Source organism: Thunnus thynnus, chromosome 23 (genome assembly GCF_963924715.1).
Source record: "Thunnus thynnus chromosome 23, fThuThy2.1, whole genome shotgun sequence".
Lineage (NCBI taxonomy): Eukaryota > Metazoa > Chordata > Actinopteri > Scombriformes > Scombridae > Thunnus > Thunnus thynnus.
Genome location: NC_089539.1, coordinates 2,874,354 through 2,893,256, shown reverse-complemented (window position 1 = coordinate 2,893,256; position 18,903 = coordinate 2,874,354). Strand labels below are relative to the sequence as shown.

General features: G+C 37.9%; 2 protein-coding genes across 2 annotated transcripts in view; both read left to right on the top strand.

Moving 5' to 3' along the window:
- Positions 1 to 1,582: 1,582 nt before the first annotated feature.
- LOC137176039 (E3 ubiquitin-protein ligase TRIM39-like) lies at positions 1,583 to 8,102 on the top strand. Its single transcript, XM_067582070.1, has 2 exons — positions 1,583 to 1,687; positions 3,964 to 8,102. The coding sequence occupies exon 2, from the start codon at positions 3,966 to 3,968 to the stop codon at positions 5,598 to 5,600; it is 1,635 nt and encodes a 544-aa protein (XP_067438171.1). The 5' UTR covers positions 1,583 to 1,687; positions 3,964 to 3,965; the 3' UTR covers positions 5,601 to 8,102.
- Positions 8,103 to 8,610: 508 nt separating this feature from the next.
- Positions 8,611 to 18,903, top strand: part of cog5 (component of oligomeric golgi complex 5) — a 65,389-nt gene continuing 55,096 nt past the window's right edge. The window contains exons 1-6 of the mRNA XM_067581308.1: positions 8,611 to 8,669; positions 9,092 to 9,231; positions 10,583 to 10,640; positions 11,713 to 11,767; positions 12,970 to 13,039; positions 16,868 to 16,988. Coding sequence (XP_067437409.1) covers positions 8,624 to 8,669; positions 9,092 to 9,231; positions 10,583 to 10,640; positions 11,713 to 11,767; positions 12,970 to 13,039; positions 16,868 to 16,988 — 490 coding nt within the window. The 5' untranslated portion in view covers positions 8,611 to 8,623. The remainder of the gene's footprint in view (positions 8,670 to 9,091; positions 9,232 to 10,582; positions 10,641 to 11,712; positions 11,768 to 12,969; positions 13,040 to 16,867; positions 16,989 to 18,903) is intronic.

The window sequence follows — 18,903 nt, the reverse complement described above, 5'->3', positions numbered from 1 at the left end:
TGATGATGATGATAATAATAAAAGAGTTACATTGTTGTGCATATAAGAGGTGTTGGATTTTGAAATCTTTTTACAGAGCAGTTGATGAAAAAAGTATTTTTGTGATCTGAGTATTTCAAGATTTTATCGAATAAATAACAAAAATGAATGTAAATGCATCAGTGTCATTGGATGTCCATTCTTTTCATGAATCTTTATTTTTTTATGTTTTACTATTATTAAAGTTTAAAAAATAAAATGGCTTTCTTGAAAATGTTGGCAACAGTTCAACTATGGGCATTTTTATTCTAACTATGTTTATCCTACACTGGTATAATGGGGTGAAGATTACAGTACTGACTTAAGACAGAGTATCTGTGTCAAGCTCTTGATACGGCAGCACAGACCCGCCACCCTTAATAAAAAATATTCCTCATATTTTCTTGTTGTAACAGAGAAACATTGTATTAATGTGAAAACTTTCTTGTTTTATTAAGGAGAACGTTTTCTCATATTAGTAGGTGTTTTTATTGTGACAAACATCCAATGGGTTTTCAGAAACCCATCTACAATGTCACTGTGGTTCTTTCTCCAAAATGAGATGCAGAGTGGACAAGATCCCTTGAAGCGTCCGCATAATAACAGCCCCATCCGTATTACATTATGTGTAAACCAAAGTAAGACTTGATTAATTCATTCTGCTGTTTTTTTGATGCAGATATTTCAAACAGTGTTTACATTATTACCCGTATTTATTTTCACCTACAAAAAGAGAACAAGAACATACTCTTTTTATATAAAGAAACTGAACAAATATTTTGGTGACCGGTATACAGCCAGGTAATGTATTACAGTTGGCAGGCCATATGTCACATAGTAAGACCATATGTAAACAAGACAAATGACATTTATTGAGCAAGTAGAAATTACAAGCCTGTATACAAATGCAAGCAATAGTGCACCTCTCTGCAAAATGCCGTGTGACATAGGTAGAGATTACTAAAATATTTTCTCTAGATTAAGCACAGACCTACATCACATGTTAATGCCAATGTAATGAAAGACAAAAAAATCTACATCCACGATCCATCTCCACCACTCTGTGTTCAGTCTATGGTAGCATTGTACAGTCATCCTGATATTCATTCATGTCCACAAAGAACAAAGAATAGACCTGCAGCAGTGTAGGCTATTGAATATGAAATATTTTAGGGAAAGTTATGAATACAAAGATATTTTTGACAAATATACATCACATATAAAGCACTACTTAAATAAACACTTTCTTCCTTTAAGATTTATGAAAAATTGAGGCTCAGTACTGAGAGTAAAGCTGCTGCTGCAGCAGGTGTGACTCTCAATCCTCAAACAGTTCATCCAGCTCTTATCCCGCCAAATAATGGGAATTAGACACAGTGTGCTTATTTGTGTAAGAATATCTCAGACTCACCGTGTCTTATGAAAGGACAGTTTACTATGGTTTCACATTTTAACTGAACATATTAGTCTAGATGTTACTGATAGGATGATGAGCGCAGTGAGAGGCGGAGCAGCATGGAGGACAGCAGGGAGCAGGGAGTGTTTACCGCCACGGTCCAGAAACGAAAGTGAAAGGAATTCCTTTCTGCAGAAGAGGCACGACTGGTTCTCTCTAATACAATCAAAGTTTGTTTCAGCTTGCAGCTCAAAAGAATTAATCACAGACACGGTGAGTGCAAATATTTAGAGGGTTTAAACAAAAACAACAAATAGGGGTGTTTGTTTATTTAGGCGAGTGCTGTAAGAATTTTAGTGAATTGCAGTAAAACTTTGTTGAAGTTATTTTCCTGGTAGTAGCAACAAAAGTCAAAGTGCATTTGAACTGCTGTTCAGTGTACACTGTGAAAAAGCAAGGGAAAGGGAATAAGAGTGTCCAACATTTGAAAATCTTCTGTAAACTCGAATGAATGGCAAAGCCTACATGTACCAGCATGCTCTTTGTGAAGGTCTCAACTGAAATATATTGAGGTCTTCGCATTTTTTTAATTTATTTTTTGTTGAATTCTTTTGCCATTGTTGTGCCGTAAAGTCTGTCTCATTGGGCCTCTTGCAAGAAGCACCGGCAAGAACAGATTTGTTCTTGAAATGCACGTGCTAGTGATCGAAGAATATTTGCGGCATTCATCAGTTTCCTCGGACGAAATTCACGAGCGGTCCAGACCTGACGTATGTGTCATGAATAGATCATCTCTGCCTTTCTTCACACTTGTTTGACTTAGAATCATAATGTTTTAATCTGAATCAATTTGGAGTTTAAACATTATACCGGCATTAACAAAATAAATATATAACTAAAACAAACTTAATGCAAAATTAATATTTTGTTTACCGTATTATCATCATCATGGCTGCCAATTTACAGAGAGGGTGTTTAGATTCATGATTTTTATTGGCATATCGTGGTGCAGCAGCTTCTACATTTCAGTAGTTTCTAGGAAACTTCGCTCACTGACAGCTGCCTCTGTGTCACTTTGTCCAGTATCACGTGTTGCAGCTGACAGTCTAACATCACCTACTGTTGGCTCCACAGACTGTTTATTAATAACATTCTCTCCTCTACTATCTCTGTGACTGTCACATGACTGCCTCTCATGTTACTATGGAGCGCTTTGCTTAAGAAGAAGTTTTTAGCATCAAACTTTATGTCAAATCATTTTCTCTTTATTTCTGTCACAGTGCAGAGCTGCTCTGATGAAACGTCAGCTGGATTCTCACTCCTAAATTTGCTTTGTGTTTGTCTTCTGATTTCTGAAAGCAGGACTTAAAGTCTGGTGATGTTTTTACTTTTTGGAAACCTTTAACGAATGAAGCTCGCCCACAAAAAGAGCGGGACATGGAACACTCGTACGAGTAAACCTCAAACAAAAAAGTCAGAGATTTTAGGATAAAAATACAAAAATGGTGAATTTGTTCTCTTTAGTCTGCCATTTGTGTATGTTCTTGTGTTTGGTTCAAAACCCTCCTGTCTGCCTTGTGTCGGTCAAAAAGAAATGCAACACACATACAAGGGTGTGCAAAATATTACAGACACCTGTCTTATGCAGTCTAATAACACTACACCCACACTTGCAGTCTTGAGTGCAAAAGTCCGCGTTCACGCACTGCCAGGTAGAAGGCAAGTGTGTCCCACGTCTGAAATACACTGATGCACATTCCTCCTAATACCAGTCCAGTAGTTGGTTGTAGTGTGTTTATAGGCTGGTTTTAGGACCAACAATAGTCACTTGACACAAAGAAGCTTATAAGTTGGATTCAGCATGAATATTATTATTCGTATCCAAACACTAAAGTATGACAGAACCCCCACAGATGGTTATCACCAAATATTAACAATTAATAGTTATATATCTGACACTGTCAAGATTAATATTAAATATCATATCCATATCAAAGATTTTGAGAAATATGTTTCATTCTTAAAAAATGTTATCTGACAGAAACCATTCGATATAATATTGTATTATGTCTTTTTAATGTTCAGTAAACCTATGTGCTTCTAGATAACTTGATTTAATTACTTTGTATTTCTCCTTTCAGCTCCTGAATGTGAGTTTTTTAACAGTCATCTGATCGTAACTGTAACACTGTCTGGTTGGTCCAACTCTTACTTCAACAAATTACATTTGCTTGATTGAGCCATATACAGTATTTGTATTTGTGTGAGTGACAGGATGTCCTATTAATCAAGATTGTCCCAGTGAGCTCTGATAAACCTCCACACTCTTGTGGTCTCAGCTGGCCACTGTGACAGTAGCCAGAAATACGTGACACATGTACATATAAATGTGAAATCATGCAGCTTGATGAAGAACACTAAGCAAGGACTTTTGGAAGTGATCTTATTAAGCACACTTTTTGGGGCCTATAGTGAAAAATTAGAAAGGGTTTGGAGGAAGTAGGAGTGAGTAAGGTTGATTTTTTTCCCCCTTTGGTCTTCTTTTTCAGATATGCTTGCTGCCAGCAGTTTTCTCTCTGAAGATCAGTTTCTATGTTCCATCTGTCTGGATGTGTTCACTTATCCAGTCACCATACCATGTGGACACAACTTCTGCAAGACCTGCATCACAGAACACTGGAATATTAATCTACAGTGTCAGTGTCCTGTGTGTAAAGATGTCTCTGACAAAAGGCCTGAGCTACGAGTCAACACATTCATATCTGAGATGGCTGCTCAGTTCAGACAGTCAGCTGTAAGGAAAACCAGCAGCTTCTCAGAGCAACAATGTACCAACACAGGAGAAGTTCTCTGTGACGTCTGCACTGAAACCAAACTGAAGGCTGTGAAGTCCTGCCTGGTGTGTCTTACCTCCTACTGTGAGACTCACCTGGAGCCTCATCAGAGAATCACAGGCCTGAAAAGACATAAGCTGATCGATCCTGTGGAGAACCTGGAAGACAGAATGTGTAAGAAGCATGATCGACCTCTGGAACTGTTCTGCAAAACAGATCAGATGTGTGTGTGTCAGTTCTGCACTGAATTAGATCACAAGTCACATGTCTTTGTGCATCTGATAGAAGAATATGAAGGGAAGAAGGTTGAACTGGGGAAAACAGAGGCTGGAATTCAGCAGATGATCCAGAACAGACGACTGAAGATTCAGCAGATCAAACAGTCAGTGAAGTTCAGCAAGGAAGATGCAGACAGAGAGACAGCAGCCAGTGTGCAGGTCTTCACTGCTCTGATCCAGTCTGTTGAGAGAAATCTGGCTCAGCTCATTGACATGATTGAAGAGAAGCAGAAAACAACAGAGAAACAGGCTGAAGGCTTCGTCAAAGAGCTGGAAGAGGAAATCTCTGAGCTGATGAAGAGAAGTGCTGAAGTGGAGCAGCTCTCACGTACTGAAGACCACCTCCAGTTCCTCCAAAGCTTCCCATCCCTGAACCCTGCTCCACCCACCAAAGACTGGACAAAGGTCAGAGTTCACTCATCATATGAGGGGACTGTGAGGAGAGCTGTGGCTCAGCTGGAGGAGACACTCAGTAAAGAGGTGGAGAAACTGCTTGAAGCAGAGCTGAAGAGAGTCCAGAAATTTGCAGTTGATGTTACTCTTGATTCTGACACTGCAAGTCCCTATCTCATCCTGTCTGATGACAGAAAACAAGTGAAATGTAGTGAGATACAAATGAATGTCCCAGACAATCCACAGAGATTTTCTGTTTGTAATGCTGTCTTGGGAAAGCAAAGTTTCTCTTCAGGCAGATTTTACTATGAAGTTCAGGTTAAAGGGAAGACTGAGTGGGATTTAGGAGTGGCTAGTGAGTCAATTATCAGGAAAGGAAAAATCAGACTGTCCCCTAACAATGGCTTCTGGACTGTATGGTTGAGAAATGGCAATGAGTACAAAGCTCTTGCTGGCCCTGGTGTGTCTCTCTCTCTGAAGTCGAAGCCTCAGAAGGTGGGGGTGTTTGTGGATCATGAGGAGGGTCTGGTCTCCTTTTATGACGTAGATGCTGCAGCTCTTATCTACTCCTTTACTGACTGTAACTTCACTGAAAAATTCTACCCATACTTCAGTCCCTGCAGTATTCATGGTGGCATAAACGCTGCCCCCTTGACCCTCACCTGTGCCACACAAATTTGACTAATCATTTGATTTCCTCTAGACAGTCAAGTCATTCAAAGGAATTCTCCTTAATTTAGTTATAGCACCTTAAACCTGATATACATCTTTTTATTGGCTGTCAGTAAGTTTCACTTAAAGGGCAGTCACCACCTGGAGCTCTTCACCCGCACAGGTTCCGTATTACTTTTTTCTCTACAAACCCATAGTTGGACTGGTACTGGTATGAATGGACTGCACCAAATTACTCAAGGTTGGTCTAATGTTTGTATAATGAATTCATTTGACTGTTGATGTTTTCCAGAGAATCAGTGTTGTAGCCAAAAACATATATCAGGACAAATATGCAATTTATTGTAGGGGTTCTGCGTAGACTGTCCAATGAACAATATGATAAGTGGTTGGCTATAGCTTTTGCTGTTGCCAAAAAGTTAATATTCAGTAAAGTACCTCATCCAGTCAAGACTGGTTAAATGCCCCGTTGAAAATTGTGAAAATAAAAGAGTCATTTACTTTAAAATTGGCACTCTCGATTATACTCATATATGGTCATCCCTTTTAGCATCCATGTCTTGAAGACTGAGAGAAAAAAAAAAAAGTCTTTGTACTGAATGTGTCATGTAAACATGATTTTTTAAATTTGTATTATTTTGTCCTACATTTCGGTACTTTGATTTCTATTTTGTATTGCTTAATTTGTTGTCTGTATTAGAAGGGTCACAAAGCTTTCACAGGGAGAATAAATACAAGAATAAATATTTAATTCCAATATCATGTTATTTGAGATTAGACGCCTGACTGTCTGTCATATTAATCAAATTACATGATGGCTGTAATGCTGCCAAACATGGTTTTAACTTGTAATGATGTTACATCCCTTCAGAAAGTTGATCAAATTTAATATTTATAGGTTTATGGACTGACTCTGACTCTTACTCTCTTTTAAACCACACACTAATCACATTATAAAGTTCATTTTGGTGTTGGTGTACATCTTTCCAGGCACTGCTTTAAACTTAATGTCAGAAAGACACTCACTTCACAACTTATATTACTGATAGTGGACTATGCTGATGTTGTTTATTAAAATGCTTCTAAAACCAATGTTCCTCTCAATGCTGATTTGTACTAGGATGTTCTTTTTTTATACACCATTGTACAATACTTGATACACTCAGATGACTCTTTCTTGATGCAAGATGTCAGTTTCAGTGGTAACAGATTATTTTCAAATGCATTCATTTTAACTATCCTTATTGCTTAAAAGAATTCTTAGTTTTTTGTACTTCAAATTATTCACTAACTCGCTCTCTTTATGGTCCTATTTGTTTCTAAGGAAGCTGGCAAAATGTTTTTATGTTTAGGGTCCTTCTGATTGGAATAATCTACCTGTACATATCTGTTCTCTATCTGCATTTGGCTTATCTAAAAATGTTTTGTTCTCTTATCTTATCTCTTAACAAATTACAATTTCAAGATACAGATTAAATATGAAAATGTATAGTTTGTCAGAAAATCAGTCAGACAATAATGCTTTCTGTGACTTTATACAATGACATTTCTTATGATAGTGTCAATCCCAAGGTTGTAACTCTTTTCTGTTTTTATTATTGAGTTTTGTTTGAGTATTTGAGTATTATTTTTGTTATGTTTTGTTTGCTTTTTTCTTTTTGCATTGTTGTGTTATGTATTATTGTGCCCTGTATTTTGTATTGTTTTGTTCTCTTTTTGTTTTTGTGAATGTTTGTTTGGGACCCCTTGAATGTGAGATGATACATCTTTAGGGGTTTATCCTGATATAATAAATTTACTATACCTATAAGCTCTTTCATGCACAGCTGGATTAGCTTTTATACGAGGTGAGATACAGCCACAGTAGCTCCGAGGCTGCTGAGGGGCTTCAGCCCAGTGATTTCTCATGCAGCTTATGTTTACTGCTTTGTAAATGCTTAGAACAGACCACTGCTTCTGTCACATTAAATGTCCTCCTCACATGGCCAAGAGTCCATGGAGCCCCACATGACAAAATGTGGTAAAAGGTTATCAGAAAAGTGAAAAATAGGGCTGAAAACATAAAATAGTATTAGTTAATTAAAAGTATTCTGCAGCCTTGGTGGATGTATGCTTTTTGGTGTTTTACTTAATGGCAGTTTTGAATAGACCTATTAAAATATTAAATATATAATGAAATTGTAATAATCAATCCTCTGACACTGCAGTTTTAAGGCTGACCTTTACTAAATATGTATTAATGAACTGTCAAGCTCCACATTCCCTATAGTTATGTTTTTTATACTGATGTAGGTGTTTGTATTGTGTTGTTCTTTTTTTTACAGAAACACCTTTCTGTTTAACCCCGAATAAATGTACATTTCCTTTTATCCATTTTGATGTAATTCATTACATTAAATAAAATGAAAACACAAACAGTGACAATCATTTAAGGATCTGTTGGGAAAAAATACAAATAAGGCAAAAACAGATCAGGCATAGAGACAATTTTATTGTCACAGCAACAATACAGTGAAACAACCAAGAAAAATGATAGAAAAATAAAAAGAAAGGTGGATTTCTTTCCACCTGATAGAAGAAAGGTTGATGAAATAAGTAAAAAATGATTAAATTCAGGAAAGAATGCGTAAAATGCACATACAGAAACCATAAAAGCCATAGTTAAAATTTTCTTTGTCACTATAGAATTGTTTTTCCTTCAGAGCATGATTTTTCTCAAAGGAAATGGTGAGATATTGACTAAAAAATACAATAATTCTCAAAAATTATTGGTACAGTTCCTTATGGTGTATGCTCTTTGGGCAACGACCAAGGAATAATCTTCAGTTGTTACTCTCTCTTACTCCACTGCAATCTCCTGTAGGACAATTTCCCTTTTCTTAACTTTTCGCTGCTTCTCTGCAACTAATAATGCATACTTTGTATTTGATATGGTACAATGGATTATTACGCAGTCCAGAAAGATGTGTGGCCCTTTAAGGCAGCCTCCGGCTCCGTCTCACAGTTTAAACGTCACATGCGGAAGTATCAACATGGAGGACGGCAGAAAAGCTTCCACGAATTCACTTCTGAAAGATGGTAAAAACTGCTATATGAACGGTAGCGGCGGTGTGTACAGTATTGCAATGTGTTCTTCGGCAGTTTTAAAACACATTATCAACAGCTTTGTCAAGTTTACACATCCGTCCTACTACGTACTACGACGTGTTTGTCCATAGAAGTGGCATTAACCGAAAACCTGTTTTTAAGCACTGGTTAATCATTTCTGTACTTCTCATTTGCAACTTACTCCTGTTGATATCATTGGTATAATTTGTAAATTACACTGATGGCTTAAACTAAGAGATTACGTTAACTGAGTGGAAGAAAGCAACAGAGAAACAGACAGGCTTTGTTTTAGCTGCAATACATCATAAGTCAAATATGTAGGAATAGCATGAACTTGTGAGTATGAGTGTGAATTCCTTGGACAATTTGAGGACCTGCTGCCGTGTTTGCAGAGTGCTACGTTGATTTCCTGGCAGAGGACTTTGATGTGAAGACATACACTGCCCAGGCTATTCACCATGCTGTCATCGCTGAGCAGCTGGCCAAGCTGGCACAAGGCATCAGTCAGCTGGACAAGGAGCTGCACAGCCAGGTATGTCCTCCATACACCACACTGCAGTCTGACAGGGAAGCTTTTAGTTGTGATAATGAAATAAAGCTTTCTGAAACAATAAGTGCTCCTGACACACTGCCTCAGAAATAGATTCCTTACTCAAATCTTAATATGAAACAGTGCATATTGCCATTAACTGCAAATAGTCAAGTCAGTTTTTATTTGTATAGCCCAATATCACAAATCACAAATTTGCCTCAGGGGGCTTTACAATATCATACAGCAATACAACATCCTCTGTCCTTAGACCTTTGATTTGATTCTACGGAATAAGATATAGGAATGCAATCGATGTGTGTACAGAATAGAACAAGAAAGACAATTTACAGAAATACAGCAGCATGGAACAGGATAACAAAATTATAATGAATAATGTGATGTAGAGGACACCAAGCAGCTTCAGTTGCCACCAGAACAGAATACAACCTGAGTCATACGACCCCCATCACCATGGAGGAAATAACCTGCACACTGAATATTCTGCATTCAACTCAAAGCCACTCCTGACACAGTATGAGCAAGCAGCCTACTGGTACGGCTGCAACTAATGATTTTATAGATTTGATTTACTGATTATGTTTTTCACGAGTGGTTTGGTCTTAAAACATCAGAAAATGGTGAAAATACCCTCAAGCATAAGGTGACGTCATTAAATGCTTTGTCCGACCATTAAATGTTTGGTATATTTGCTTGACAAAATGACTTTAATAATGAATCAATTACCAAATCAGTTGCGAATTGACTAATCATTGCAGCTCTCCTTACTGCTGAAAACTTTTGCCTCTCACACAAAGAATCTAGTAAATTTTGTCTGATAATATTATAACAGTTTTTGTCTGTTGATGTGTTCTAATCGTAACTACAAATGCATTCACTTAACCTTAATGATATCTGTGTCTTTTTACACAGTTCTTTTTACTTTTCAGACAACTGTCACATAAAAAACACAGTTTTGCAAAACATATAACACAAGTACTGATTTCAAACATAGAGGTGGAACTGATTTGGGGTGTTTGGGGTTGACTCATGCCCTATGGGAGGATATGCAGAAGTACCAAGCGTTTGGCTCAGTAGTCACATGTAAAGGGACAGAGCAGGTTGGATACCGCGCATTAAGAAAAGCAGCTGTGATATGTGGTTGTGCAAATGAAAGGTGGGGAACTTAAAGGAGGGTTTGCAGTTGTGTACTTGTGATACATATTCTTATTGGTCATAGTGGACAACGTGAGGAGAGGAACCTTAACATGACCTGTGTGCTGTGCTCCTGCAGGGGGAGGAATCATGATAGGATGCTCTCTCCATATATTTATTTAGCATTTGTTTCTTCCAGGTGGTGGCCAGACATGAAGACTTACTGGCTCAGGCGACTGGAATAGAGTCTCTTGAAGGTAAAGTGACATTTTTTTTTTATAATTTCTGCTACCATTATAACTTCAAGACTAAAATGAGCAGGAGCAACTTTAAGGATAACAGGTTTCTTCCAGTGTTAAAGTACTGAATCAGTGTCTTGTAGACCATTTTACCTGGCTTTAGTTTTTACATAGATTTCTTTTCCTTGCTGGCAGCCATCTGTTTCAGTTCATTTTAGTCCTCTATGCAATCGCAGACACTTATCACTTGACTCAGATAGGTCATTCATGACTAATTGAATCAAATTGTGAGAAGTGACAGTTTTTCAAAGTAGAGCTCCAACAATTAATCAATTAATAAATTAGTTGATTGACAAAAAATAATTATAATTTTCTGGGTGCAGCTTCTCAAATGTGTTAATTAGTGTTTTTTCCTTCTCATATATGATAGTAAATTGAATATTTCAATGTTTCAGACTGTTACTCAGACAAAACAAGCAACCTGAAGATATTACCATGGCAGCCAGTGGTTTCAATTCATGTCAGTGTACTATGAAAATGAACTCACACAGAACAACATGCTTGACTTTATTTTGTCAAAGATATGTCCTGGTTATGTGGTAAATGTGCTGAAAACAGTTTGATTTGAACAGTCTACTAGAATAATGCATTACAGTGCTATATTTTATTGCCTGTTTAACAGAAGTTACTGCTTATTTTTGTCACACCATCCATGTTTTCTTACTGTTTGTCCTCAGGTTTGGATTTTTATCACAACATACATGTTGTCATTGTAATAATGCTCAGACACCAAGTGTAAAGTCTCAAATGTCAGACTTTCCAAGCAGCACAAAAATGCATACTGGAATGTTTTGATCTTTGAACAGTATTACCAACCAATAATAATGTACTTTTGACCAAAGTAAAGCATTTGCTGAATTACATGCAAGACTAGTAATTTGTTATTGAAACGCTGCCTTTTCCACTATTGCAGTTCTTGGGTTTTACCACAAGAGAGTGCCAGCATTCCTCTGATGAAGTCCACTAACAGAGCAGATCTTTAAATCAGTGTCGAAATGTACACAAGGAAATGAATTGTTGTTGTTTTCAGGGGTCCTCCAGATGATGCAGACAAGGATCAGTGCTCTACAGGCGGCTGTTGACAGGTAAATATGGTTTCCCATGGCCTCAGTCAGATTACACGTTTCATCATCAATATTTACACAGATATAGATTGCATCCGAGCCTGCTGTTTCACATTCATGCTTTGCAATTCCATGATTGTTTAGCTGATTTGAGTTCTAAAAAGTTGTGTATGACACTTTAGTACATTTAAAAAATAAAATGTAGCATTCATAAATAGTGTTGAGTGCTTAAATCTACTAAAACAAGAATTTGCGATTCAAAAGTTCTTGAATTTTGCCCAGCTGAACTGTGTAATCTCAGTGATGTTTCTGATTAAGAGAATAATATTGATCTAAGGAACAGTCTAGTTCTGTTGGTCAGGTCCCAAACATGATGCAGTGGACCTGGTGAAATAATACATATTGCAGCCAGCTAGTGCTGACAGAGTAGTTCATTAGTCAATCAACAGGAAAGTAAAGGCAGTTTTATTTCTGTAGCACAAAATAACAAATTCGCCTCGAAGGGCTTTGCAATTGGTCCAGCATATCACAACCTCTATCCTTTATGATTGTTTAATGTCATTTATTAAGCAGAAATGTCACATATTCTATTTTACTACTTCACCTTTATCAACCTGCAATGGAGAACACTTGTTGGACAAAAACATGTCCAGGCCTTCATTAGTACTTTTGGAGAGGAAACCATTCAGAGGGAGGTGGAGTCAGCGGTTAGAATCTCAGCATCTGACAAAAAAGTGGATGTAAAACACCACCAATCCATGCAGGGAAAAAGTTAAAAGATAAAAGAACATAATATAAAAATGAAGGATCACAACATCCTATAATTGAAATGATCAGTGGATTAATTAATTAGTAAATACAGGAAATGAATTGGCAACAATTTAAAAAATCATTTAGAAATGTCAAAATTCAATGGTAAAAATTTTAGCCCAGCACTGCCCTGACTTCAGCATTAACATGGAAGAAAATAAAATATCAGCTTCACTTCTTCCATTGTTGTTTGTCCCACAACTGCTTAATTCACTCACCTACCAAACAGTGCGTAAACATTTGCAAAAAAGTAGCCTGTTCTGACATATATTGGAAATGTTGGTTTGTAAATTCAGATTATGGGAAGCCCCAAGTTACGGGTTGTTAAATTCCTTCTGTGGAAATATGCTATCTGATAGTTTTATGTGCATCTTCTTGGTTCTTAATGAAACAAACTATGCATGTCTTTGCAGGATAAGGACCAAGATTGTTGATCCGTACAACAAGATTGTTGCCAGGATCACCCAGCTTGCCAGACTGCAGGTATCACACTCTTCACCACACACTTCGTGATCATGGTCTTATATTAACTTTTCTGTGGCTGTGTGTGTGTATGTGTGTGTGTGTGTGGCAGCATTGAGTGGAGGTCATAGCACCCAGCTTGCTATACACAGAAAATCAATCAAGTTATCATTTGAGATAGCAGAAGAAATACATGACAGTTCTTTGCTTGGCAGTTTTACCAAAGAACATTGTTTAACATTTGTTACGAAGCTTTCCAAAGCCCACAGAGAAATCGACACTGTGTAGGAGAGAGGTGCAACATTTCCCTATATGTAGGCAAGATATTTGTTGTGTGCAGAGCTCCAAGCTGCTGTGCGTGCAGCTCAGCGAGAACACTGGGCTGCACTTGTTTGTCTGTGTGCAGCCGAGGGAAATCATGATTAAATATTAATGAAACAGCCGCTTTTAAAAAGGTCAGTGTGATTCTGAGGTCTCTCTCCTGGGCTAATGGCTCTGTGTCACTCAGATTTGTGTGAGTGTGTGTGTGAGAGAGATATCATTCTCAGTCTTGTTTCTGGTCTGAGCCATCAGAATGAGCTGGACGTGACTCAAACAGCACCTGATCAGTCACTAGGGAATCCAAAGCCTCTGTCATTTTCCTCTCATGAACAACACAATATCTTTTTCTCTCTCCGCCTCAGATAATACACATGGACACACACTTTCTATGGTTACACTATGGCTATCACATGAAAAAAATCCAGTTCAAACAAATGAGAGTAGACACACAACTAGGGCTGCAACTAACGATTATTTTTATTCTTGATTTAATTGTTTTGTTGATAAAAAGTCAGAAAATAGTAAAAATGGTATTATAATTTCTTAAGTTACTTTCTAGTCCATAATGATGTCTTCAGATATCTTGTTTTGTCCAATCAACAGTCCAAAGATCACAAAAAAGCTCAAATCATCACATTTGAGAAGCTACAACCAGCAAATGTTAAGCATTTTTCCTTAAAAAATAACCAAAATGATTATTCAGTTATCAAAATAGTTTCTGTCAATCGACTAATTGATTAATTGACTAATTGTTGCAAGTGTGACTGGAGGGACAGGCTAACACCTTAGCCTCCACTAAATTCATTGATTTGAAGTGAAAAGAAATTGCAATGCAGGCTGATGAACAGTCAGAGTGACTTCAGATTCAGAAGTTCTGCTACTGCAAGGTAGCTCCATTTTTAAAAGTCAGCAAACAGCTTTACGTTTATCCTCCTTTTTTCCAACATACAGAATTTAAATCCTCCACACAGGGCCAGCATGTAAGCCTGCATCCTGCCATGCTGTTACACACCTTTGCAAGGATCAGTATAATCTTAACAACACCACAGACATCATCTGAAGATGTTTTTGGCCATGCTAGCAGCATAGCTCTAAGGATGGCAATATCAGTCAGTCTGTCGGTCAGTCCACCACTCTGGTCCAGACTGAAATATCTATACAACTATTGGACGAATTGCTCTTATCATTTTGGGCGACTGTGGCTCAGGAGGTAGAGCGGGTCGAACCTCAAACTGAACCCCAAATTACTCCTGATGGCTGTGCCATCGGTGTGTTAATGTGTGTGTGAATGATTAGTTCCTACTGATGTGATGTGATGGCAGCCTCTTCCATCAGCGTCTGAATGGGTGAGTGTGGCTTGTATTGTAAAAAGCGCTTTGAGTGGTCGGAAGACTAGAAAGGCACTATGTAAGTCAAGTCCATGTGTATTCAATTTTGTACAGACATTTTTGGTTCATGAGCAATGAATCCTAATGACTTTGGTAATCCCCTGATTGTTTCATCTAGTGCCACCATGAGGTTCACATTCATGGTTCGGAAATATTTCAACCACTATTAGATGGATTGTTAATTGTATTTTGGACAGTTATTCCTGTTCCCATCAGGATGAATTGTTATAATCGTAGTGATTCTTATCTACCCACCATCCTCCAACACTGTTTAATATTTTGGTTTATACCTGCAAAACTAATGAATTCCCATCAGTCGTAGCTGTACTTTGTGTTTAGTGCTAATCAGAAAAAAACGTTAACAAGCTAAAATAAGATGGTGAATATAGTAAACATTATACCTTCTAAACATCACCTTGTTAGCACTGCCATATAGCTGCAATGATTAGTTGATTAATCGGTAAGCCGATAGATGGAAAATGAATCAGCAACTATTCTGATAATCAATGAATAGTTTTAGTCATTTTGTAAGCAAAAATGTGAAGATTTGCTGCTTTTCTCTGACATACATGATAGAAAACTGCACATCTCTGGGTTCTGACCCGTTGGTCGGACAAAACAAGACATTTGAATACATCTCAAAATAAGCAGCAGATTAATTGATGATGAAAACAATTGTTAGTTGCAGCCCTACATTGTGAGCATGTTAAGGGATATAGACGGTAACCTTCAGCTAAAAGACACTAGCGTGGCTGTAGACTCCTAATCTTGTTATAGTCATACACACACAGATAGAAATGGACACAGTATCACAGAGACATGACAGGTCCTCAGCTACACCCCTGTTCCTCCTCCTCCTCCTCCTCCTCCTCCTCCTCCCTTCCTCTAAGCTCCTTACAGTATACTGACCTCTTTCTTCCTTGCAGGTGTTTAAACTACACTGTGTGATTATTCTACCCCAACTTCCTTGTTTTGTGTGTTTCTTCTTGGTTGCACTGTTACTACTCAGGTGACTGTGTGCTGCTTTCCATCTGTATATAGTGTTCCCCAGCTGTGAATGATTTCATGGACGCGCAAGCTACTTCATAACAGAAATAATACTGTGATCATAGTTTAAATGACTTAGAACAGCAGTTAACAGATCCTCAGGAGGGTTATCCATCTTTCCTGTTTCCTCCCAGCACATACTTGTACATAGCTAAAAAGCAGGAGTAGCTCCATGGTAACCATATGAGTTGCCATAGCAACCATAATGCGTGATATTTTTTTAAATTTTTTCCCTCACCTCGCTTTGAAAGCAAGCAGAACCAGCAAACTAGATTGCCTGACTTAAAAGTGTCACATGTACAATAATAATATAAGTACAATTAGAAACATTTTATTGAAGGCTTTGACAATAAATTCTTTATTGGGTGGTGATGATGCCTTTTTACCCCCAGTTTAGCTCAGGCTATCAGGGAAAATTATTATTCAAACATAAAAATGTGTCTTGGAATTTTATTATAATTTAGACTTTCTGTATTGTATTTGAGTTTTATGGGTTTTTTTTAAAAAAGTTTGATTTATTTTACAGGATTGAAATAGGAAAGTTATGTAACAAATAACTAAATTTTGAAACAGAGATAAAAGTGATTTTATTACATGTTCTGTTGGACTTTAAAGGCCGCTGTCTTTTAACGAAAGTTACGACCATTATATCTTATTAAAAATGGACCTCTACTGGTGAGATGTTTGGGAGGATGAAGATTAAACGACTGTCTGGTTGAGTTAGAGTGAATCTGTGAATTACTTCCTCCTTTGAACTGTAGCTTTTATATAAAAGTACATATTGGGAAAACATTAATATCAGAAATTGTAATTCAAATGAATGATAAACTGTGTTCAAACTTTTGACTGTTACTGTACATACAGTATAATGCAGTTCTTACATGGGTTCCAGTGGATATTTTCTGTTTTCACATGCCTGTTACCTTGAGGCCAATCAGGTTTCGCCACAAACTGTGGCCTCGAACCGGGCTTCACTCAAGCACTCGACTGCTGTGTATCACACTTAATTCAATACTTGCTTAATCCCTGGATATTTTGGTTAAGGTTTGGTCCATTTACCTCACCATCTTCCATCCTCCTCTTCCTGCTCCAGGTGGCCTGTGACCTTCTGCGGAGGATCATTCGTATCTTGTACTTGAGCAAGAGGCTCCAGGTTCAGCTACAGGGGGGCAGCAGGGAGATCACCAAGGCTGCCCAGAGCCTCAATGAACTAGGTAAGGACCTGCATGCTTATCAGTGTCTACTGTACAGCTCACATCTGTTCCTAAACTGTAGAAACATCTGTTTCCCAGAAAGTAACATTTGTAGGAGTGCACTTTTTTCACCAGTGCAGATCCTTGCAGAACACTGTTAACACTGTGTGGTTACTGTTAGGTTACAAATACTATGACAGGGTGAAATTAGACTTATTGCTCAATTTTAATGCTCAATTATATTTAATAAAGAAACAAACATTTCACTCATATAGATTTTTAACATAATAAATTAAAAGCAGATGACATATATGTACTGAGCCACATTTTACGTAACCAAAATAGGAGCCGGTTCCTGCAGGCCATGACCACTTGACAATTTTTTAAAATTAATTAATTAATTAAGGTTAACATTGTGCACTAGTATGCCTAGTTATACATTTTGGTCTCATTTAATTAAGGAAGGAAGAGTATTGTTAAGAATACTGGTAAGTATCAATATCAATACAGTGTCACACTGCACTACACACTACTACACTTATGGGCACAGGTGACCTGTAAAACAAGGTTTGTCCCAAGTCACATGCACAGTGTTTCAAACTTGTATGTGCGTAACTGTATGCTTGATATCTGTGTGTCACAGCTGTGGCTGTAGCAGGTGCCTCCTTCTTTGGAGATGACGTCAGAAATAACTGAGATTTTGTCAATGAGAGATTATTTGTAGTCAGTGTGAACGCAGAGCAGAGATGTTTGTCTGCAGAAAATATATCAGGAGCAGTGGCAGGCTACACTACGCATCCAGCAGCATGGATGAAGAGTGGTTAGCAGGATTACAGGAAGAGAAGAGAAGATCATACAGCAGCTTCAGTGACGACAGGGCTGTTGACCTTTTAAATCAGAGCAAGGGGCCTGCTGTGTCAGCTGTAGGGTGCTCGGCATGCTGCACTGGGACAGCTGGACAGATTAAACACTATCCAGAACTTGAAGAAGACTCAAACATAAACATACAGAAAGATAAGTTGAGCAGTCTCGCTTTCAACAATTTAGGAATATTTTGAAAAGCAGAGCAGGTTTGTCTTTAGTAACACTGCCAGACTCACACATGCTTTCATATTCAGTCCCTTCAATTATATAAGGCCTTATTCGTTTACCTCTATAACAGTTGGCCTGAAGTCTACAGCTAGACTAGGCTTTTCATCAATCACCCCTGTTTTGGCTTATTTGTATCTAGTGTATGCCTCTGTTTAGGAGTCAGTTAAACTAAAGATGTTAGAGCTTTTGCTGTGCTCGCATGTAGGTCTGCTGTCATCGTTTGTTTGTGCCTTTTAAATGTCACCTTACATCCAAATGTAGCTTCTCCTCACGGCTGATTTCATTTTATCAATGGGCTTTAATTATACTATTCTATCTTTTCAATTCATTTATTAACTCTCATTTATGTCTATCTGTTTGGTTTAATTAAAGGTAGAGTCAGTGATTCTGGAGAAAGATCATTCAATACACTTTTTGTCAAATTCAGTGAATATCTCCTCATCGTCCGCTGCCCGTTCTGTGTGTGCGCTGAACAAAAATCCAGTGTTAATACATAACACTGGCTTTGTAAATGGGAAGCAAACAAAGTGGCTCAAACTGGGCCACACAACACTACTCCAGCCAATCAGCAGCAGGGGGCGGCGTTCGTGCTCATGCACAGGACAGGGGGAAGTCATCAGAGCAGCTATCTGTGTGAGGACATGACAGTCTCCCGTCTCCAGCACCTGTTGAATGGCGGGGGAGGCCTGGCGAACTGGAGAGAGAGAGGCTGTGGCCAATTCACATAGAACAGATATGCTTCCATTTTATTAAATGTATCAATCCACACTGAATCCCAGACAGTCTCACAGAGACCTCCTGTGCTTTTTTACACTCCGAGTCTGTTTCTGTTATATTTAGTGAA